At 36.8% G+C, this 24527-nt stretch overlaps 1 protein-coding gene across 1 annotated transcript in view; it reads left to right on the top strand.

The window, feature by feature from the left end:
• The window catches only part of USH2A (usherin), an 844952-nt gene that overhangs the window by 194743 nt on the left and 625682 nt on the right, over nt 1-24527 (top strand). The window contains exon 12 of the mRNA XM_077157816.1: nt 23833-24028. Coding sequence (XP_077013931.1) covers nt 23833-24028 — 196 coding nt within the window. The remainder of the gene's footprint in view (nt 1-23832; nt 24029-24527) is intronic.

The raw sequence follows: 24527 nt of genomic DNA, 5'->3' as shown, positions 1-24527 counted from the left end.
CTTTGTATGTAGTAGATTGTTTTTCTGTTGCCACTTTCAGGATTTTCTGCTTCTCTTCAACATTTGACAGACTGATTAGTGTATGCCTTGGGGAAGGCCTATTTGGATTTATTCTGTTTGGAGTTCTTTGGGCTTCTTTGACTTGTATATTTATCTCCTTTTTGAGGGTTGGGAAGTTTTTCCCCATTGTATTCTTAACTACTCTTCCTAGCCTTTTACTCCTCTCTTCTCCTTCTGAGACACCAATGATTCATATATTTGTGCACTTTGTTTTGTCTATCATTTTACTGAGATCCAATTCAAATTCTTCCACCTTTTTTGCCATTTGCTGTTTTGAGTCTTCAAAGTCAATTATCCTGTCCTCAACATCACTTATTCTTTCTTCTGTCTCTTCAAATCTGGTGTTGTGTGCCTATAGTATGTTTTTTATTTGGTCAACAGAGTCTTTAATCTCTGTGATATCTGCTATTCTTTGATTTATTCTTTCAAATTCCTCTTAATGCTCTTTTACTGTCTTATTGATCTCCTTTATGCCATTTGCTATACCACTTATTTTATTAAGTAGAATTGTATGAACATCTTTGATTAGTTGTTTTAGCATCTGTGTCTCCTGTGGTGTTTTCTTTTGGTCATTAGGCAGGGCTATATCTGTCTGTGTTGTGATATGCTTAATGATCTTCTTTGTCTTCATGGCATGTAAATATCTTGATTGATTTACTTTGGAAGTTGATTTCTTTCAGTAGTCTAAGGCCTTGTGTTTGTGGGATGGTTGTACAGCAGGGAGCAGGACACAGGGTGGAGCATTCAGTGCAGTGATTTGTTACAGGGCAGGTGTAGGTGCAGTTTGGGGATGTTACACTGATGCTTGTGAATGTGGGCACCCAGGAGCCGGGGAGGATGTAGCTGTGCAGGTGCACCAGTCTGGGAGGTGTAATCCTGGTGTGCACTGTTCTAAGGCATGGGGCCCTTTGTGCACATTTAGAGCTGTGGCAGCAGATCAGCATTCTGCTTTCATGGATTGGGGGCAGATGTGACCTGGCTGTGCAGATCAACACTTTCTCAGAGTAGGGAAATGTAGCTGAGGGCCATGTACATATGCAGTTATAGGACTGCTAAGAAGTGCCATTTCCAGAGGTGAATGACATGATTGGGGGCCTGTGTGCATGCGTGGTCCTGTGAGTGCTATAAATGGATATGCAGAGGTCTGGTGGGAGGCGGGGGTGGAGTGAGGCTGTGAGACACTGTTTGCAAGGGGGCAGGGGTAGCCCATATGGAGGTTAGTGCCCACAGCCTTTATGTACTGACAATACCCTACAGGGAACAGGGATGGGTAGGTAGTGCTCAGGAAGGGTGCAGGAGAAATGGGTTGGGCTGCACTTGGGGTGGGGCAGGTGCATGCACTGGGGGCTGGTGGGATGGGGGTGCCTGGAGCAAATATTTTTGAAATTCTCTAGGCCAGTAGAACAATGTACATCATCCACAGAAGAGTAGAAGGAAGAGACTCATACAATGTGGTAAAAATTAGTGAATGTCTCTGTTGGTTTGGTGGTTATCATCCCCTATCCTACACTCTCACAGCTGGCAGTACTGGGGTCTGGCCCTTGAAATATCAGCACTCTGTTGCCAGAGAGGGTCATAGGTAGTGCAGGGTGGTAGGGAGCAGTCCGATTGCTGATCACTGCTTTGAATGATCTACTTCGGATCACTGGGGGCCCAGTTGTGAGGGAAACTATTATTCCCACCCACCCTGGACAAAAGCAGTGAGGGGACTTAAAGATAGTATGCTCTTTCAGACCTGTATAGGAAAGTTGAAGGGCACATTTGCTGGGCAGGGGCTGACTCAAGAAAGAACAGATTTAAAGGGAGCCATAGAAGAAGTTCCTTGCATCCTTCCTGTTTTCTCACTTTTCCCCTTCGCAGGTCAATTTGGAGCTGATTTCCTTATGGTCCCTGGTTTAGTCCCAGGTGGGAAAGACTGACTTAGGAAATTCCTCTCTGGTATGACTCTTTCCCAGAATTTGCCTAGGGCAAAGTCTTACCTTTTTGAAGTCTTACAGTGGAACCCATGGGAAACAGAGAAGGTACATTTCCTGAGAATTAGAGGGGGCCATTCAAACTCTGATGAACAGGGTAGCTCATAGGTTACTAGCAAGCACAAGCCCAGGACAAGACACAGGTTCAGAAGAGAGAGGGAGGAGCCTTCAGTTTGCATTTGCCCTAGGCCGACTATTCCTGATAAGAGATACGAAGTTTGAAAGAGAGCACCAGCCAGTGCAAAGCCAATATGCAAAGATGGCGAAATGTGTTTTTCTTACTTAGGTGTGCTGGGGGTTGTTAGCTCTGGACACTCAAGAAAATTTCTGTTATATCACTACCTGGATAAAAACTCAAGAAAGAGACATCTCAGGGAATAAACTACAGAGTTAACATTTTAAAATTTTGAAGTGCATAATGTGCACCAAAAGATTACAAGACATGGAAATGATTACAAAACAGGAAATGATGGTCTAGCCAAAGGAAAAGGATAAAAATAAAAAATAAGAAAAACATTGATGAAGAAGACTAGACTTGGGGATATTGCACAAAGGTTTTGAAAGTATGATTTTCAATATGCTCAAGGAGATGAAGGAAAATAGAAAGAACTAAACTAAAAAAAAAAACAACAACATACCAACCTGTGGGACACAGCAAAAGCAGCACTGAAAGGAAAATTTATGGCTCTAAATGCTTACATTAAAAAAGAAGAAAGATTTCAGAGAGCTAATCTCAAAACTGGAAAAACTAGAAGAGGAAACTAAACCAAAAACAAACATTGAAAAGGAAATAACAGGGTAGATTGGAGAGAGATGGAATAAATAAAAACAAAAACAAAAATAGCAAAAAACAAGTAAAACCCCACAGCAATAGAGAGTCAACAGAACAGAAAGTTGGTTCTTTGAAAAGATAAAATTGGCAAAGTTTTAGCTAGAGTGACCCCTACCCCTAAAAAAAGATGACACAAATAACTAAAATCAGAAGTGAAAAAGGGGTTATTACCATAGACCTCACTGAAATAAAAAACACTGTAAAAGTATAATCTGAACAACTGTATACCAATAAATTAGATAACCTAGATAAAATGGACAAACTCTTAGAAACATGCAAACTACCTACACTGGTTCTAAAAGAAACAGAAGATCTCAACAAAGCAACAACTAGTGAGAAAAAATTGAATCAGTAATCAGAAACCTTTCATCAAAGAGAAACCCATGATCAGGGGACTTCACAAGAGAATGTTACCAAACATTCCAAGACTTAATATGAATCTGCTCAAAACTCTTCAAAAAAATTGAAGGAGGAGGGAACATTCCCTAATTCATTGTATGAGGTAACATCACCCTCATACCTAGGCCAGATAAGGATACCAGAAGCAAAGAATATTGCAGTCTAATATCTCTTATGAATATAGATGCAATATACTCAACAAAATATACTAGCAACCTGAATCCAACAGCACATTAAAAGAATTATATACCATGATCAAGTGAGATTTATCCCAGGTATGCAAGTGTATTTCAACATGAGAAAATCAGTATACACCACATCAACAGATAGAAGCAGACAACTACATGATCATCTCAGTTGATGAGACAGTCATTTGACAAAATCCAGTGCCCCTTCTTGATCAAAACACTTTGAAAACTAGGAATAGAAGGAAACTTCCTCACCATGACAAAGGGCATATATGAAAACCCACAGCTAACTTCATAATGATGAAAGACTGAAAGCTTTCCTTCTAAGATCTGGAATAAGACAAAGATGCCTACTGTCACCATTGTTATTCGACATTGTGCTAGAAGCTCTGGACAGAGCAGTTAGGCAAAGAAAGAAATAAAAGATATTCAAATTGGAAAAGAAGTACAACTTTGCCTATTTGCAGATGATCTGATTCAATATACAGAAAGCTCTGAAAAATCCATAATAAGGATCCTAGAGCTAATAAATGGATTCAGAAAAGTGGATGAGCACACGATTATCACCTAAAACTCAGTAGGGTTTCTGCATACTAGTAATGAACAGTGGAAAGAAGAAATCAAGGGAAAAGGGCCATTTACAATAACAAAGAATCAAATGTATAGGAATAAATCTAACCAGTGGTATAAAGAACTCGTATACAGAAAACTATAAAACATTGCTAAAGAAATCAAAGACCCAAATAAAAGAAAAGACATTCCATGGTCATCAGTTAGAAGACTAAAGATTGTTGTCAGTTCTACCCAAAGTGACTACATATTCAATGCAATCCCAATCAAAACTCCAAAAACCTTTGTATAAATGGAAATTCTAAAATCAAATTTATATTGAATATTAAGGGGCCCTGAGTAGCCAATGTCATCTTGAAAATGAAGAATGAAGTTGAAGGACTCACACTTCTGATCTCAAAACTTACTATAAAGCCACAATAACCATAGCTGTATGTTACTGGCACAAGAATAGACTTACAAACTAATGGAAATGAAATCAGAGTTCAGAAATCAACCCTCACATTTATGGCCATCTTATTTTTGACAAGGGTGACAAGTCCACACAGTGGGAAAAGAATAATCTCATCAATAAATTGTGCTGAGAAAACTAGATCTCCATATGCAAAAAAAATGAAGATGGATCCCTATCTCACACTATAAAAGTATCAACACAAAGTGGGTCAGAGACCTAAATAAGAAAGTCAGAAGTATGAAACTCAGAGGAAAACAAAGGGAAGCATCTTTTTCTTTTTCTTTTTTTTTTTTTTTAACATAGGCAGGCACCGGGAATCAAACCGGGGTCTCTGGCATGGCAGGTGAGAACTCTAGCTGCTGAGCCACCATGGCCCACCCAAAGGGAAGCATCTTTAAGATCTTGTGTCAGGCAATAGTTTCTTAGAATTTACATCTAAAGTGTCTGTAGTAAATGAAAAAATAGGTAAATGGAACCTCATTGAAATTAAAAAACTTTTGACATCAAAGGACTTGATCATGAAAGAAAAACAACAACCTACTCAATGGGATAAAACATTTGGAAACCACATATCTGATAATGGTTTAATATGCAGAACATAGAAAGAAATCTGCCAGTGCAAGAACAAAAGACAAAAAAAAAAAAAAAAAAAAAAAAAAAAAACCCACCAGCAACAAATAATTAAAACTGAGAAAGTCTTAAATAGATATTTCTCCAAAGAAGATATACAAATGGCCAGAAGGTATAAAAAGATGGTCAACATCATTAGCCAGTAGGGAAATGCCAATCAAAACCATGATCAGATACCATTTTACATCTGCTAGAATGTGTCCAAGTAAAAATGAATGGCAATTACAGGTGTAGGAGAGGATGTGGAGAATTAGGAACACATCCTCTAGTGGGAATGTAAAATGCTGCAGCCACTGTGGAAGACTGTTTAGTGTTCACTCAGAAAGTTAACTATAGAATCACCATGTGACCCAGCAATCTCATTTCCATACACACACACATACACATATCCAAAAGAATTGAAATCAGGTACTCAAACAGATATTTGCATATCAGTGTTCATAGTCCACACCAATGTTCATTCATTATTCACATTTGCCAAGAGAGGGAAGCAACCCAAGCGTCCATCAACTGATGACTAGATACACAAAATGTGGTATATAGATACAGTGGGGCATGATTCAGCTGTGAAAAGGAATGGAGTTCTGGTACATGCAACAACATGGATGAATCTTGAGGACATTGTGTTGAGTGAATTAAGCCAGACACAAAAGGACAAATATTTTATGATCTCTCTGATATGAAATAATTAGAAAAAGCAAACTCATTGAGGCAGTATCTAGAATATATGTTACCAGAAGTTGGGGTAATATAGGGAATAGAGAGCTAATGCTTAAAATATACAGAGTTTCTATTTGAAATGATGGAAAAGTTTCATTAATGGGTGGTGGTGATAGTAGCACAACATTTTGAATATAATTAACATTATTGAATTGTGTATTTGAATGACGTTAAAAGGGGGAGATTTTAGGTTGTATTTATGTTACTAGAATACACTTTTTTAAAAAAACAGGACTATGCAACACAAACAGTGTACCCTAACTTAAACCATGAACTGTAGTTAATACTGAAATCATAAAAATGTGCTTTTATCAATTGTAACAAATGTACCACACCAATGCAAGATGTTTATAATAGGCTGGTATGAATGAATCCTGTATTTTATGTATGACTTTTATATAAATCCACAAGTTCACTTAAAAAAAAAATCTGACCAGAACTGAAACAGATGATGTTAGAATTATCAGCCATGTTCATTAGAGCAGATACCATAACTACATTACTGATATTCAAAAAGCTATATCACGATATAGAGGATACAAGGGATAAAAATAAAAATTCTGGTGATGAAAATTAAAGTGCATGGAATTAATAGTATTACTGGATAGAATTAGTGATTTCACATTGCAGGAAGCATCACTGAACATAAAAAGGTGGAAATAGAACCTATCCAAAGCAAAATATGGAGAGAAAAGAGAACTTAGAAAAATGAAAACAGCCTTGGTGAGCTATGAGGCAACTTTACTAGGCCTGATATGTGTGTAATCAGTTTCTGAAGGAGAGGTGAAGGGGGAGGTGGGGATGAAAAAAAAAGTTTAAGAAATAAGGCTGAAAATATTTCAAATATTGTATAATGAAAACAAAACTACAGAACCAAGAAGCTTGACAAATCTGAGCCAAAGAAACATGAAGAAAATTACCAAAGGCACATTATAATTGAATTGCTCAAACCTAGTGACAATTTTCTCTTTAATGATAAAGAAAGAAATTAAAATCAGCTAAAAGAGAAGGCACATGACATACAAAGGGAAAAAATAATGAAACAGATTTCCTAGCAGAAATAATGTAATCAAGAAGAGAGTGGTGCAACATGTTTAAAATACAGAAAGAAAGGAAATGCTTAATCTAAAATTCTATGCTTACGGACAGCATCATTCTGATATGAAAGTGAATAAAGAAATATACACAATACAGAAAACAAAAAGCTTGATGACAGGTGTAACTTAAGAACAAGACATGTTAAAAGAAGTTCTTCAGCCAGAAATAAAATGATACTAGATGGAAATATGGATCTAAACAAAGAAATGAAGTTCAAAAATTTTTGCTATATAGCTAGATATATAAGATATTTTTTGATGATTTCTTTTTAAAAGATAGTTGACTGTTTAAATAGTAACACTGCATTGATGTGTTTATAGCATATGCACAAGTAAAGTATGTAACATCAACAGCACAATGTTAGGAGAAAGAGAAAAGGAAGCGGTACACTATTGTAAAATTCTTACACTGTAACATAGCATATCACTTAAAGGTAGACGCTGACAGGTTTAAAAAGTACGTTATAGACCACAAAGTAACCTCTGAAGTAATAAAACAAAGAGTTATAGCTGTTAAGCCAACAAGGGAGATGAAATAGAAGTATAAATAATACAAAATAATGTTACCTACCTTCTGTGATTGGACCCTCCGAGATGGGTCTCCTGTACAGTGTCACTTGCACCAATGTAATGAAACCAGGTTCGTTATAGTAAAGCAAAGTAGCCCATTATTCTTTGGCCAGAGAATGGAGAAAAGGTGGACTCGTGTCCACATGACACTCTCTTCCCAAAGGACGGCGAGTAAGATTCTTTTATGGGGGATGAGAGAGCATTACTTGGTTATGTGCAAGTGGTCTCACTCAGAAATTCTGTACTTTCCATCTGCAGTCAGCATTCCTGCACTTTTCATCTCCACGTGATGTTTAGCTGTGGATGTCTGGGGCTATTCTTGCAGTTACTGGCCTCCTGCACTTAGTTCATGAAAGCAAGCAAAGCTCAGACAATGGCTAGTGAATTAATGTCTTGCCCTGAGTTTCTGAGAGCAAGCAGAATTTAGGCAAAGCTGTAGAAATGTTTATGAGTGCTAATCCAAGGTTGATTGTTCCAGAATGAAGTTACAATCATACAAAATAGATCAGGAAAAGAAAAAAAAAAAAGAAAAGAAAAGAAACCAAAAGAGCTGAAATAATTTAAAAAACAACTGGCAAGATGATAGATTTAAACCTAACCATAGTAATAAGCACATTAAACTCAAATTTTCTGAATACCCAATTAAAGGTCAGAGATTGGAAGGAGGCTTTAAAAAGCAAGACTGTATACTGCCTGCAAGACGCATTTTTCATATATAAGGCACAGAGTTTAAAAGGATGGAAAAAGGTCCATGGTGGCTCAGCAGGCAAGAATGCTTGCCTGCCATGCCCAAGGACCTGGGTTCGGTTCCCAGGGCCTGCCCATGTTAAAAAAAAGGATGGAAAAAGATTTACCATATAAGCACAAATCATAAGAAATTGGAGTGGTTTTATTAATATCATAAAGTATATATTTTGGAGCAAAAGTATTATCTGGGATAAGAAAGGTTATTTCATATTGAAAAAAGAGGTCATTTCATTATGAGGACAAATAATCCTTAACGATTATGTACCTGATAACATTGATTCAAAATACACAAAGCAAAAACTGATAGAACTGAAAGGAGAAATAGAAAATCCACAATTTTAACCGAAAATCTCAATATCCTCTCAATAATTAATAGAAAAACTTGACAGAAAATCAGTAAGTTCGTAAAATACCTGTACAACACTATCAACCAACTTGGCCTAATTGACATTTATAGAATACGCCACGTAACTGCAGCAGAATATACATACTTTTCTAGTCCACATGAAACGTCCTCCAGAATGGGTCATAATCTGTGCCATAAAACATGCTTCAAAAATTTTAAAGGATTTAAATCATATAAGTATATGTTACCATGTTATCATAATTTAATAAAATTAGAAATCAGTAAGAGAATAATCACTAGAATGTCCCTAACTGTTTGGAAACTAAATAGCACACTTTTCAATAACCCAAGGGTCAAAAGAGAATTAAAAGGTGTGCTGGTTTGAAAGGAAGCATGCCGCCTAAGAAAAGCCATGTTTTAATATAAATCCCATTTCATAAAGGTAGAATAATCTCTATTCAGTACTGTATATTTGAAACTATAATGAGATCATCTCCCTGATTGATGAGATTTAGTTAAGAATGGTTGTTAAACTGGATTAGGGGATGGCATGTTTCCACCCGTTTGAGTGGGTCTTGATTAGTTTCTGAAGTCCTATAAAAGAGGAAACATTTTGGAGAATGAGAGACTCAGAGAGGGCAGAGAATGCTGCCACACCACAAAGCAGAGAGTCCACCAGCCAGTGACCTTTGGAGATGAAGAAGGAAGATGCCTCCCGGGGAGCTTCATGAAATAGGAAGCCAGGAGAGAAAGCTAGCAGATGACGCCGTATTTGCCATGCGCCCTTCCAGCTGAGAGAGAAGCCCTGACTGTGTTTGCCATGTGCCATCTCACTTGAGAGAGAAACCCTGAACTTCATCGGCCTCCTTGAACCAGGGTGTCTTTCCCTGGACAGTTCTATAGATTTGTTTTAATTGGGACAGTTTCTCGGACTTAGAACTGTGAACTAGCAACTCATTAAATTCCCCTTTTTAAAAGCCATTCCGTTTCTGGTATATTGCATTCCAGCAGCTAGCAAACCAGAACAAAAGGGAAATCAAAAAGTATTTTGAACTGAATGAAAATGAAAAAACAATACACCAGAACTTGTGCAATGAAATTTAGGAGAACGTAGTAGGAAATTAATAGCGCTATATGCCTATATTTGAAAAGAAAAAAGATCTCAAATCAATGATGTCAGTTTCTACCTTAAGAAACAAGAAAAAGAAGAGATATATTTATGGCCTAAATTATTTCTTGGCTTCTAGCTAGAGCTCATGGAGAGGGTAATTCTTTCCTCTTTGCACATGTGGCTAGACTAATACAAGATCAAACTATGATTCAGGCAAGATTAAGATGTGTTATAAACTTTAAAGAGCAGGAACTTGGTTAGAATTTGGAATATGTGTTTTCTTTTCACATTGGCAATAGAACTTCAATATTAATTAGTCATATTGGTAAAGAGACTACACTTTTTTCTCAGTTCTCAGACACATAAGTGCAGAAATGTGATGTAAGCTCTTGACAATTATATTGTATCTAATAACTTATTTTAACATCTTTATTGAGCTATAACTCACATTCCATAAAATCCATTCATTACAAAGTATACAATTCAATGGTTTTGGTATATTCATCACCATAGTATATTTTAGAACATTTTCATCATCCAAAAAGAGCCCCCCAAAACCGGTAGCTTTGAGCTGTCACTCCTTGTGGTACTCTAGAGAAACATGCCTTTAAAGTTAATCCATCCCATGGGTGTGAACCCATTATAAGTGGGACCTTTTAATGAGGCTATGTCAGTTAAGGTGTGACCCATCTCATTCAGGATGGGTCTTAATCAGCTGTTACTGCAGTTTTATGGTTGGGATGAATATAGAGAGAGAAGGCCATAGAAGCAAGAAACTGAAATCAATGAAACCTAGAGGAAAAGGAAGACCAGCAGATGGTGCCATATACCTGCCATGAGGCAGAGGAGCCAAGGACACCAGCAGCCAGTCTTCAGGAAGAAAGCGTAGCCTTGCCTATACCTCAGTTTGGACATTTTCCCAGATTCTGACCATTAGTGAATAAATTCCCATTGCCTAAGCCAAACCATTTCACAGCATTGCTTTAAGCAGCATAGGAAGCGAAATTATTCCCCATCTCTCCAACCTCCCACTCTCAGCCCTAAAAGTATCATGATATACTTTCTAGCACTATAGTGCTAGAAATTTCCCTGTTGTGAAATTTCATATGAATGGAATCATACAATATATGGTCATTTGTATGGCTGACTAATATTCCATTGTATGTATATACCATATTTTGTTTTTCTATTATTTTCTATTCATCAGGTGATGGAAATTTTGGTTTGTTTCATTCTTTTGCTTGTGGCCATCCATTTGTTTCAGCACAATTTATCAAAAAGTCTCTTGCTTTACCATCAGATGTTTGTTATACCCTTGTTGAGAATCAGTTAACTGTAGCTGTGTTCATTTATTTCTGGACTTTCAATTCTATTAAACTGATCTATGTATCTATCCTTATGTCAGTGCCACCCTGTCTTGATTACTGTTGCTATTTCTGTGCAGTAAGTTCTGAAATCAGGAAGTGTGAATATTCATACTTTGGTATTTTTCTTTCAAGTGTTTTTTTTTTTTACTGTTCTGGATCTCTTGCAACTGCTTATGAATTTTTTTAGTATCCACATATCAATTTCTATGAAGAAAAAAGCTGGGATTCTGATGAGTACTACATTGAACATGTACATCAGTTTGTGATCTGTTGACATTTTAACAATGTTAAATCTTCCAGTCCATGAACATTGGATGTTTTTCCAACTAATTGGATCTTCTTTGATTTCTTTCAACAGTTTTATAGGTTTCAGAGTATAAGTTTTACACTCATTTGCTTAATTAATTTCTTAGTATTTTATTCCTTTTGAAACTGTTGTGAATGGGTTTTTAAAAATTTCAATTTTAGATTAATTATTGCAAGCATATAGAAATTTAGTTGAATTGTGTATATTGATCCTGTATCCTACAACCTTACGAATGCCTTTATTACTTCTTGTAGTTTTCATTTTTAGTCCTTCAGATTCCCTATATACACAATCATAGCATCTGTGATTAAACACAGTTTTGCTTCCTACCTTCCAGTCCTGATGCCTTTAATTTTTTTCTTTCCTAACTGTCCTGAATAGATCTGTAGTACAAAGATGAACACAAATGGTGAGAACATACATCTTTGTTTTGCTACTGCTCTTAGGGAGAAAGCATTTAATCTTCTCCACTAAGTATGATTCTGCTTGTGGGTTTTTGTATTGCCCTTTATCATATTGAGGAAGTTCCTTTCTATTCCTAGTTTGTTGAGCATTTGTACCATGAATGGGTGTTGGGTTTTATCAGATGCTTTTTCGAGTTTTATTGAGATGATCATGTGATTTTTGTTTTTTTATGCCTTTGATATAATGTATTTCATTAAATGGTTTTCAGATGCTAAACCAGCCTTGCAGTCCTAGGATAAATCCCATTTGGTTATGATGTTTGATTTACTTGATTTGCTGTGGGATTTGGTTAGCTAATATTTTGTTGAGGATTTCTGTGTCCACATTCATAAGGGAGACTGGTGTGTAGTTTTATTTTCCTGTGATGTCTTTGTCTAGTTTTGGTAGCAGGGTAATACTGGCTTCATAGAGTGGGTTGGAAGTGCTCCTCATTTTCTTATTTATTTATTTTTTTGGAAGAACTAGTAAAGAATTTGCATTAATTATTCCTTAAACATTTGGTAGAATTCAGTGGTGAATCTATCTGAGCCTGGGCTTTTAATTTTGGGTAGTTTTTTATTACCACACAAGTCTCTTTACTTGTTATATGTATCTTTTCAGATTGTCTACTTCTTTTATTAGTTTTTATGGTTTGTATATGCATGTCTTTCTAGGAATTATCTAGTTTGTTAGTGTGCAATTGCTCATGGTATTCCTTCATGGACCTTTTTGTTTCTGTAAGAAAAAGAAACAGTTACTACATTGTTTGGTAGTAATGTCCCCTTGTTTTTGTTAACTTTTGCTCATTTAAGTTATTGGTTTAAAACAGCAACAAAAAACATTTATTTTTAGTTTACGATTCTGTGGTTTGGCTTGGTAATGGTTTGGACTGGCATGACTGACCTTTTTTTTTTGCATTTTTTTTATTAATTAAAAAAAGAATTAACAAAACAATTAGAAATCATTCCATTCTACATGTACAATCAGTAATTCTTAATAACATCACATAGTTGCATATTCATCATTTCTTAGTACATTTGCATCGATTTAGAAAAAGAAATAAAAAGACAACAGAATAAGAATTAAAACAATAATAGAAAGAAAAAGAAAACAAAAACAAAAACAAAAACAAAAAACCTATACCTCACATGCAGCTTCATTCAGTGTTTTAACATAATTGCATTACAATTGGGTAGTATTGTGCTGTCCATTTCTGAGTTTTTATATCCAGTCCCGTTGTACAGTCTGTATCCCTTCAGCTCCAATTACCCCTTCTCTTTTTTTTTTTTTTTAATTAACGGAAAAAAAGAAATTAACCCAACATTTAGAGATCATACCATTCTACATATGCAATCATTAATTCTTAACATCATCACATAGATGCATGATCATCATTTCTTAGTACATATGCATTGGTTTAGAAGAACTAGCAACATAACCGAAAAAGATATAGAATGTTAATATAGAGAAAAAAATAAAAGTAACAATAGTAAACTCAAAACAAAACAAAACAAAACAAAACAAAAACCTATAGCTCAGATGCAGCTTCATTCAGTGTTTTAACATGATTTCTTTACAATTAGGTATTATTGTGCTGTCCATTTTTGAGTTTTTGTATCTAGTCCTGTTACACCGTCTGTATCCCTTCAACTCCAATTGCCCATTATCTTACCCTGTTTCTACCTCCTGCTGGACTCTGTTATCAAGGACATATTCCAAATTTATTCTCGAATGTCTGTTCACATCAGTGGGACCATACAGTATTTGTCCTTTAGTTTTTGGCTAGACTCACTCAGCATAATGTTCTCTAGGTCCATCCATGTTATTACATGCTTCATAAGTTTATCCTGTCTTAAAGCTGCATAGTATTCCATCGTATGTATATACCACAGCTTGTTTAGCCACTCTTCTGTTGATGGAGATTTCGGCTGTTTCCATCTCTTTGCAATTGTAAATAACGCTGCTATAAACATTGGTGTGCAAATGTCCGTTTGTGTCTTTGCCCTTAAGTCCTTTTAGTATATTCCCAGCAATGGTATTGCTGGGTCGTATGGCAATTCTATATTCAGCTTTTTGAGGAACCGCCAAACTGCCTTCCACAGTGGTTGCACCATTTGACATTCCCACCAACAGTGGATAAGTGTGCCTCTTTCTCCACATCCTCTCCAGCACTTGTCATTTTCTGTTTTGTTGATAATGGCCATTCTGGTGGGTGTGAGATGATATCTCATTGTGGTTTTGATTTGCATTTCTCTAATGGCCAGGGACATTGAGCATCTCTTCATGTGCCTTTTGGCCATTTGTATTTCCTCTTCTGAGAGGTGTCTGTTCAAGTCTTTTTCCCATTTTGTAATTGGGTTGGCTGTCTTTTTGTTGTTGAGATGAACAATCTCTTTATAAATTCTGGATACTAGAACTTTATCTGATATATCATTTCCAAATATTGTCTCCCATTGTGAAGGCTGTCTTTCTACTTTCTTGATGAAGTTCTTTGATGCACAAAAGTGTTTAATTTTGAGGAGTTCCCATTTATTTATTTCCTTCTTCAGTGCTCTTGCTTTAGGTGTAAGGTCCATAAAACCGCCTCCAATTGTAAGATTCATAAGATATCTCCCTACATTTTCCTCTAACTGTTTTATGGTCTTAGACCTAATGTTTAGATCTTTGATCCATTTTGAGTTAACTTTTGTATAGGGTGTGAGAGATGGGTCTTCTTTCATTCTTTTGCACATGGATATCCAGTTCTCTAGGCACCATTTATTGAAGAGACTGCTCTGTCCCAGGTGAGTTGGCTTGACTGCCTTATCAAAGATCAAATGTCCATAGATGAGAGGGTCTATATCTGAGCACTCTATTCGATTCCATTGGTCGATATATCTATCTTTATGCCAATACCATGCTGTTTTGACCACTGTGGCTTCATAATATGCCTTAAAGTCAGGCAGCGCGAAACCTCCAGCTTCGTTTTTTTTCCTCAAGATGTTTTTAGCAATTCGGGGCACCCTGCCCTTCCAGATAAATTTGCTTATTGGTTTTTCTATTTCTGAAAAATAAGTTGTTGGGATTTTGATTGGTATTGCATTGAATCTGTAAATCAATTTAGGTAGGATTGACATCTTAACTATATTTAGTCTTCCAATCCATGAACACGGTATGCCCTTCCATCTATTTAGGTCTTCTGTGATTTCTTTTAGCAGTTTTTTGTAGTTTTCTTTATATAGGTTTTTTGTCTCTTTAGTTAAATTTATTCCTAGGTATTTTATTCTTTTAGTTGCAATTGTAAATGGGATTCGTTTCTTGATTTCCCCCTCAGCTTGTTCATTACTAGTGTATAGAAATGCTACAGATTTTTGAATGTTGATCTTGTAACCTGCTACTTTGCTGTACTCATTTATTAGCTCTAGCAGTTTTGTTGTGGATTTTTCCGGGTTTTCGACGTATAGTATCATATCGTCTGCAAACAGTGATAGTTTTACTTCTTCCTTTCCAATTTTGATGCCTTGTATTTCTTTTTCTTGTCTAATTGCTCTGGCTAGAACCTCCAACACAATGTTGAATAATAGTGGTGATAGTGGACATCCTTGTCTTGTTCCTGATCTTAGGGGGAAAGTTTTCAATTTTTCCCCATTGAGGATCATATTAGCTGTGGGTTTTTCATATATTCCCTCTATCATTTTAAGGAAGTTCCCTTGTATTCCTATCTTTTGAAGTGTTTTCAACAGGAAAGGATGTTGAATCTTGTCAAATGCCTTCTCTGCATCAATTGAGATGATCATGTGATTTTTCTGCTTTGATTTGTTGATATGGTGTATAACATTAATTGATTTTCTTATGTTGAACCATCCTTGCATACCTGGGATGAATCCTACTTGGTCATGATGTATAATTCTTTTAATGTGTTGTTGGATACGATTTGCTAGAATTTTATTGAGGATTTTTGCATCTGTATTCATTAGAGAGATTGGTCTGTAGTTTTCTTTTTTTGTAATATCTTTGCCTGGTTTTGGTATGAGGGTGATGTTGGCTTCATAGAATGAATTAGGCAGTTTTCCCTCCACTTCGATTTTTTTGAAGAGTTTGAGGAGAATTGGTACTAATTCTTTCTGGAACGTTTGGTAGAATTCACATGTGAAGCCATCTGGTCCTGGACTTTTCTTTTTAGGAAGCTTTTGAATGACTAATTCAATTTCTTTACTTGTGATTGGTTTGTTGAGGTCATCTATGTCTTCTTGAGTCAAAGTTGGTTGTTCATGTCTTTCCAGGAACCCGTCCATTTCATCTAAATTGTTGTATTTATTAGCATAAAGTTGTTCATAGTATCCTGTTATTACCTCCTTTATTTCTGTGAGGTCAGTAGTTATGTCTCCTCTTTCATTTCTGATTTTATTTATTTGCATCCTCTCTCTTCTTCTTTTTGTCAATCTTGATAGGGGCCCATCAATCTTATTGATTTTCTCATAGAACCAACTTCTGGTCTTATTGATTTTCTCTACTGTTTTCATATTTTCAATTTCATTTATTTCTGCTCTGATCTTTGTTATTTCTTTCCTTTTGCTTGCTTTGGGATTAGTTTGCTGTTCTTTCTCCAGTTCTTCCAATTGAACAGTTAATTCCTGCATTTTTGCCTTTTCTTCTTTTCTGATATAGGCATTTAGGGCAATAAATTTCCCTCTTAGCACTGCCTTTGCTGCATCCCATAAGTTTTGATATGTTGTGTTTTCATTTTCATTTGCCTCGAGGTATTTACTAATTTCTCTTGCAATTTCTTCTTTGACCCACTCGTTGTTTAAGAGTGTGTTGTTGAGCCTCCACGTATTTGTGAATTTTCTGGCATTCCGCCTATTATTGATTTCCAACTCTATTCCTTTATGATCCGAGAAAGTGTTGTGTATGATTTCAATCTTTTTAAATTTGTTAAGACTTGCTTTGTGACCCAGCATATGGTCTATCTTTGAGAATGATCCATGAGCACTTGAGAAAAAGGTGTATCCTGCTGTTGTGGGATGTAATGTCCTATAAATGTCTGTTAAGTCTAGCTCCTTTATAGTAATATTCAGATTCTCTATTTCTTTATTGATCCTCTGTCTAGATGTTCTGTCCATTGATGAGAGTGGGGAATTGAAGTCTCCAACTATTATGGTATTTGTGTCTATTTCCCTTTTCATTGTTTGCAGTGTATTCCTCACGTATTTTGGGGCATTCTGGTTCGGTGCATAAATATTTATGATTGTTATGTCTTCTTGTTTAATTGTTCCTTTTATTAGTATATAGTGTCCTTCTTTGTCTCTTTTAACTGTTTTACATTTGAAGTCTAACTTGTTGGATATTAGTATAGCCACTCCTGCTATTTTCTGGTTGTTATTTGCATGAAATATCTTTTCCCAACCTTTCATTTTCAACCTATGTTTATCTTTGTGTCTAAGATGTGTTTCCTGTAGACAGCATATAGAAGGATCCTGTTTTTTAATCCATTCTGCCAATCTATGTCTTTTGATTGGGGAATTCAGTCCATTAACATTTAGTGTTATTACTGTTTGGATAATATTTTCCTCTGCCATTTTGCCTTTTGTATTATATATATCATATCTGACTTTCCTTCTTTCTACACTCTTCTCCATACCTCTCTCTTCTGTCTTTTCGGTTCTGACTCTAGTGCTCCCTTTAGTATTTCTTGCAGAGCTGGTCTCTTGGTCACAAATTCTCTCAGTGACTTTTTGTCTGAGAATGTTTTAATTTCTCCCTCATTTTTGAAGGACAATTTTGCTGGATATAGGAGTCTTGGTTGGCAGTTTTTCTCTTTTAGTAATTTAAATATATCATCCCACTGTCTTCTAGCCTCCATGGTTTCTGCTGAGAAATCTACGCATAGTCTTATTGGGTTTCCCTTGTATGTGATGGATTGTTTTTCTCTTGCTGCTTTCAAGATCCTCTCTTTCTCTTTGACCTCTGACATTCTAACTAGTAAGTGTCTTGGAGAACGCCTATTTGTGTCTAATCTCTTTGGGGTGCGCTGCACTTCTTGGATCTGTAATTTTAGGTCTTTCATAAGAGTTGGGAAATTTTCAGTGAAAATTTCTTCCATTAGTTTTTCTCCTCCTTTTCCCTTCTCTTCTCCTTCTGGGACACCCACAACACGTATATTTGTGCAGTTCATATTGTCCTTGAGTTCCCTGATACCCTGTTCAAATTTTTCCATTCTTTTCCCGATAGTTTCTGTTTTTTTTTGGAATTCAGATGTTCCATCCTCCAAATCACTAATTCTATCTTCTGTCTCTTTGAATCTATCATTGTAAGTATCCATTGTTTTTTCTATCTTTTCTACTTTGTCCTTCACTTCCATAAGTTCTGTGATTTGTTTTTTCAGTTTTTCTATTTCTTCTTTATGTTCAGCCCATGTCTTCTTCATGTCCTCCCTCAATTTATCGATTTCGTTTTTGAAGAAGTTTTCCATTTCTGTTCATATATTTAGCATTAGTTGTCTCAGCTCCTGTATCTCATTTGAACTATTGGTTTGTTCCTTTGACTGGGCCATAGTTTCGATTATTTGAGTGTGATCCGTTATCTTCTGTTGGCGTCTGCACATTTAGACAGATTTCCCTGGGTATTGGATCCAAAAGTTTGGAAGATTTTTCTGTGAAATCTCTGGGTTCTGTTTTTCTTATTCTGCCCAGTAGGTGGCGCTCGTGGCACACGTTTGTCTGTGGGTCCCACCAGTAAAAGGTGCTGTGGGACCTTAAACTTTGGAAAACTCTTGCCGTCCGGGGGGTTCGCTAGCCGAAGCGGCTTGAGCCGGCCCGGGTTCCGAACGCAGGGAGGGTTGCTGGTCGCCGCAGCCCGGGAAAGAGCCCGTCCCAATTTCCTAGTCGGCCCGTGGCGACAAGCCTGGTGGGAGGGTGCCAGCGGCAGCGGCCCGCCCGGGAGAGTGCACGTTCCCCGGGAGTCACGGGTTTGGACGGGGCCTCCCCCACCCGTCACCATTCTCCGCGGCCTGGGGATTTCCGATCCAATCCTCTCAGTTGGTCCAGGGGGCTGCGCGTGGTGTGGGCGCCAGCCGCCTTGGTTTCAGGGGACCACCTCTCCAATTCTCCCAGCTGGCCCGGGAAGGGGGAAGGGAGTAACTCCGGCCGCTTGCCACCCCGCCCGGTAAGGCCCGCGCGCCTCGGCGATCTCACCCGAGCTGCTTCTCTCAGCCAGCCGGCCGTTCCAGGATGGGGTACGCTGTCTTTTTTATCTCTGTTGTGGCTTTGGGCACTTTCTGTATCGTTTCTACTCCCGTAGTAGGTGTCCTGGAGAAGAAACTAAGATCGCGCATCTTACTAAGCCGCCATCTTCCAGGAAGTCCGACCTTTTTTTTTTAAGATGGATGCTGAAATTTGAATTTCAGATAATTTTCATGTGTCACAAAATATGATTATTGTTTTGAACTTTTTTAAAAATCAAATTAAAAGATGAGAAACTAATCTTGGCTCTTGAGTCATGCAAAAACAGGCAGTCAGCCAGAACAACTCCTGAGAGAAACAGTAAGCAAATAAACAAGAAGTTCAGAATGTCCTTTCAAATGGTGATACGGACTGTGAAGAAGGTAAAATAGGGTATATAATTTAGCACATAGTGGTGTCTGGTGGGGTTATCACGGAAGGTTTTCTGAGATGGCATTTGAGTTGAGACTTGAATAAGAGATGGTCATGCAAAGGCTGGGGAGGAACGTGCTCAGGAGGTCACAGGTAAAGTCAGAAAGGGAGGTGAGAACCAGACCCTACAGCCATGGGAAGGAGACAAGTTGTTATTGTAAGTGTCCTGGGAACCTCAAGAAGGTAGGCACAGTGATTCCCATGATGTGGAGTTGAGCCTGGAAAGTTTCTTTTTTTTAAATACATTTTAAAAATATTTTTATTCACAAAACATAACAACCTACAAACATGAACATTCTTAATATATGAATATTCCATTATATATATGACATATAAACAGTGGCATATCATCACATAGTTGTATATTCATCACTATGATCATTTCTTAGAGCATTTGCATCACTCCAGAAAAAGAAATAAAAAGAAAAACACTCATACATACCATACCCATTACCATTCCCTCTCAGTGACTGCTAGTATTTTCATCTACCCAACATATTGTAACCTTTATCCTATTTTTTTCTATACCCCTAACCACTCCCTTTCATTGTTCCCTAGTATTTCAGTCTTCTCGATTTATTTTAACATTTGTACCCTCTATTATTTATTTAGATTCCCTATGTTTTACTCATCTGTCCATACTGTAGATAAAAGGAGCATCAGACACAAGGTTTTCATAATCACACAGTCACATTGCGAAATCTACATCATTATACAGTCATCTTCAAGAAACGTGGCTACTGGAGTACAGCTTTACAGTTTCAGGCTCTTCCCTCCAGCCTCTCTAATACACCTTAAACTAAAAAGGGGATATCTATATAATGCATACAAGTAACCTCCAGGATAACCTCTCAACTCTGTTTGAAATCTCTCAGTCACTAGCACTTTATTTTTTCTCATTTGTCTCTTCTCCCTTTTGGTCGAGAAGGTTTTCTCAATCCCTTGCTGCTGAGTCCCAACTCATTCTAGGATTTCTGTCCTACGTTGCCAGGGAGGTTGACACCCCTGGGAGTCATGTCCCATGTAAAGAGGGAGAGGGCAGTGAATTCACTTGCCGTGTTGGCTGAGAGAGAGATGCCACATCTGAGCAACAAAACAGGTTCTCTAGGGGTGACTCGTAGGCCTAATTTTAAGTAGGCTTAGCCTGTCCTTTGCAGGGATAAGTTTCATATGAACAAATCCCAAGATTGAGGGCTCAGCCTGTTAATTTGGTTGTCCCCACTGCTTTGAGACTATCAGGAATTCTCCAAATGGGGAAGTTGAATTTTCCCCCTTTCTCACTTTTCCCCCAAGGGGACTTTGCATATACTTCCCTGTTCACTGTTTACATCATTCTGGGATGTATTGGGGCATCACGCTGGACAAACCTACAACTGACCTCTTGCTCTCTCTCTCATTTGTCTATGGTATCAGCTGGCAGTGGATGATCTAGGAAGGCCTCACTCATAAATCTTGTGTTTGGCAAGCAGGCTGTTAACTGGGTGATTGGGACAATTGTTAGCTGGTGAACCTTGGTTTTTTCCCACATGTCCTCTAATCCAACTACACAATCGCTTCTGTTTGTACTCAAGGAGATCTCAGAGTTCCAAGCTCAGCAATAGAGAAAGAACGCAAAATTTGCGAGCATGTCTTCAGCCTCTGCCTGCATCTCTTTGCTGATTGATACCTATTAGCTAACACAAATCAAGAGGTCAACCTAGGGTTAATATGGAAAGTTTCTACCAAAGAAGACAGAGACAGAGATGGGTTTTGTGTGACTTCTTGGAAGTATTTTTTAAAGGAAGGGGACATTCCCTTCTCTCTTACTTCTTGGTTGATAAGAATTTGTATTAACATATGAGTAGATTTGTTTACTTTTAAACTACATTTTGAGATAGAGCCCCTATCAAGAAATTATAATCTATGTGTTAAAAAGACATTTAAATTAATGAAATAAAACACAATCGTATTATTTTATAAATTTATAGCAGAGTTCCTCATAGAGAAAAATACCTTCATAAGACTTAGGTATTAGCGAGACTTAAGGCAATAATGAACGCTTTTTAGAGCGCTATGTGAAAAAGTGACTGCTGTAAAGACAACTAGACATGCGCTAGGAAGAATAAGGAAGAAGGGAAAAAGCCACAGAACAGTGGCTAATTTGATTGCAGAAGCCTATGAAAATCTCTACTTATAGGAAAGCTAAAGTAAATCATAAAGTAAAACTCTCATTTCCTTGACCCCCCCAATCTATAGTAAATTTTGATGAATGCATTTTTTTTTTAATATGAATTTTTCTTCTCCAAATTGAGGCTTTGGTCAAGTTTTACCTCCGGAGTCATGTGGCCAGCGCTCTCAGGTGGCAAGAAGATCCTAAAATGAAAGGAGCAGAAATTTAAGGTTGGGGTGATTATAAGAATATTAATACACATCGAAATGTCATAAACTTAAGGAACACTTGTCCTTCAATAGGAATAAAATTAGAATTACAGCTGGTCTTATCTAGATTTCAAGGGGAAGGAGGCTCCAGTTGATAGATGCATTGTATTTAATTAAGAATATAATGAAATATATAAAGAATAAAGTTTTGGCACACACATACATACATACATACATACATACATATAATATGTATATATACATATATATAATTTTATTTTTATTTGCATGGGCAGGCACCAGAAATCGAACCCAGGTATCTGGCATGGCAGATGAGAACTCTGCCTACTGAGCCACTGTGGACCGCCCACAAGATATATTTTTAATTCTCTTTACTGTTCTTACTCTTCTTTCTCCTTGAAAGTGTATATACTTTACATATGGGAAATTTTGAGGTTTTTCTTTAACAGAAATGTAATATATACACAATCCCTGACGATGCCCATCATGTTTAGAAAACAAACTAATACTAGTGAAGCAAAGGTCAAATAATAAGGGCTAAATTATCTGGCGACAGACTTGAAGTGTTGTGTGTGTATAACCAGAAGCCTGTTGGATTGTTGTGGCTGTGTGTAATACCCATTTGCCATTAATTTTTGCAGGCCAAATTAAATTCTGATTTTGAGTGACGATCTGGTCTCCATGAGGCCAGCTGAGAGTGGGTGTGTGTGGGGTACAAAGTCAGAAACAATTATAAATTTTTATAAATAAACAGACTTACATGTGCTTTCGATATTGAGGTTCAATATTAACTGTATCTAATACATATATATTCCTTTTTTCAGAATCTTAGGCATTTTCATATCAAAAGCCTAATTTCGTCCTTGAATTATGTTTCCAATGAGTACCTTTTTCTCAGATACACGAAAATGGCAGTGATGAAAAAATTCTTTATTTTAAAAATCCTTACCTCTACTGCATCTTTTTAACTGAATCCCAGACTCATTTGATATTTTTTAATATCTCTGGGATTAGACATAAATCAAAGTGTCTTTTCACGCATAGGTTATTTCCCTGTATGCTTACCATGCCTTCAAGTGTGCAAAGCTGGAGTCAGTCCAAGTGAAAGGAAATCAAGGGGAGAAATGTCAGTGACTATAAAAGAAGTTTGATGTCTATACATTTCTCTTGTTACTGAATTTTTCATATTTATTTTATATGCATATGTCCTTTATAAAGAGTTGTGGCTCTTAATTATCTTTCTTTAACCAATGTAGTATTATCTCTGTATATAGTAGATGAGCATTTGATAGTTTATGTATTTTCATTCTCCCAAAATAGCCACTTAAAGAAGAAAAAACAGTTTTTCTCATGTTACTTTGACAATGCTCTGAAAGATGCAATTTTTTGGCATCTCTTAACAATCTAAATCAGCTTTGATGTGGTTAAATAATGCCACAGGTGGTGAAATATTCCTAGGAGGAGGGATAGTAAAACTGTATAGGTTAAATATGGGTAGGTAAACATCGATGATGTTAATAAAGAATTTTATTATAAACATTGGAAAAATCTCAGTGGAACACTATTATTATTATACAACGATTCTTCCTTAATTTAAACACCTAGCATGTCCCAGACAGTTTTGGATCAACAAGATGTTAACTGAGAGGAACAGAACCAATGAAGGTGGAGTTGTGAAGACTCAATTAACTGTTGGCTCTTTCCTACTTTCAGTCACTCTGTGCCTGTATTTTGATTTCTTTATATGGTGCTTAGTGCTTAATTCTGCATTTCCCTTTCAGTTATGTACCACTTATTTCAATGGGGGTTACTTTCTTTCAGTTCTATATATTCATCTTACTTAAGCCTTCCATGTACTGTGTCAGCAGGAGGAACAATGCCTTATTACCTTCTTGTCTGTTTAACATTTAAAGTTTTTTCTCCCTCCTCTGCTGTCATGTATCTAATGAGCAAATTATCTAAAAATAGATACGTTCATCATTCTACAAAATTTTGTATCTTCTCTAGATTGGAGGCCAGTGTGATTGTAAGAGACATGTGTCTGGCAGACAGTGTAATCAGTGCCAGGTTGGATTCTACAACCTACAAGAGTTGGATCCTGATGGCTGCAGTTCCTGCAACTGCAATACCTCTGGGACAGTGGCTGGAGATACTGCCTGTCACCAAAATTCAGGCCAGTGCAAATGCAAAGCAAATGTTATTGGTATGTGCAATATGAAATTTTGCAGCCATGTCTGTATTATCATTTGGAATAAAAGTCTGCATTTGATTTCTTAACTGAAGAGCAAAGTAAATTTCCTTGCTCAAGGCAGTCTGGGCAAAAAAAAAAAAACTATTTGGATGAGATGAACTGTCTAAAAATGATTAAATTAATAATTCTATCCAACTACAGCTTGAAGCTTAGTTTAATCAACTCTTTAGAAGTATCTTTATTCTGTTAGATGCATTAAGTTCACATGGTCCCATACTAATAAGTCATAGGAAAATATAATTTGCTTACTGCATAGATATTTCTTTTAGAAAATTAGCACTTTTTCAAACTGTTTTACACTTAATGAATTCTGTGCTACAGGGTCCTTTGTGATAAATCTTTCCATTTTTTTCTATTATATTTCTTTGAACAGTTCCTATGAAATGCAAAGTAAGTCAACATAATTCCACAGATCATGTATATCGCTAGGGTTACTTATAAAGGGCCACAT

Source organism: Tamandua tetradactyla, chromosome 4 (genome assembly GCF_023851605.1).
Source record: "Tamandua tetradactyla isolate mTamTet1 chromosome 4, mTamTet1.pri, whole genome shotgun sequence".
NCBI classification, from domain to species: Eukaryota; Metazoa; Chordata; class Mammalia; order Pilosa; family Myrmecophagidae; genus Tamandua; species Tamandua tetradactyla.
Note: the sequence above shows the minus strand (reverse complement) of the source record. Positions and strands in the feature narration are given on the sequence as shown.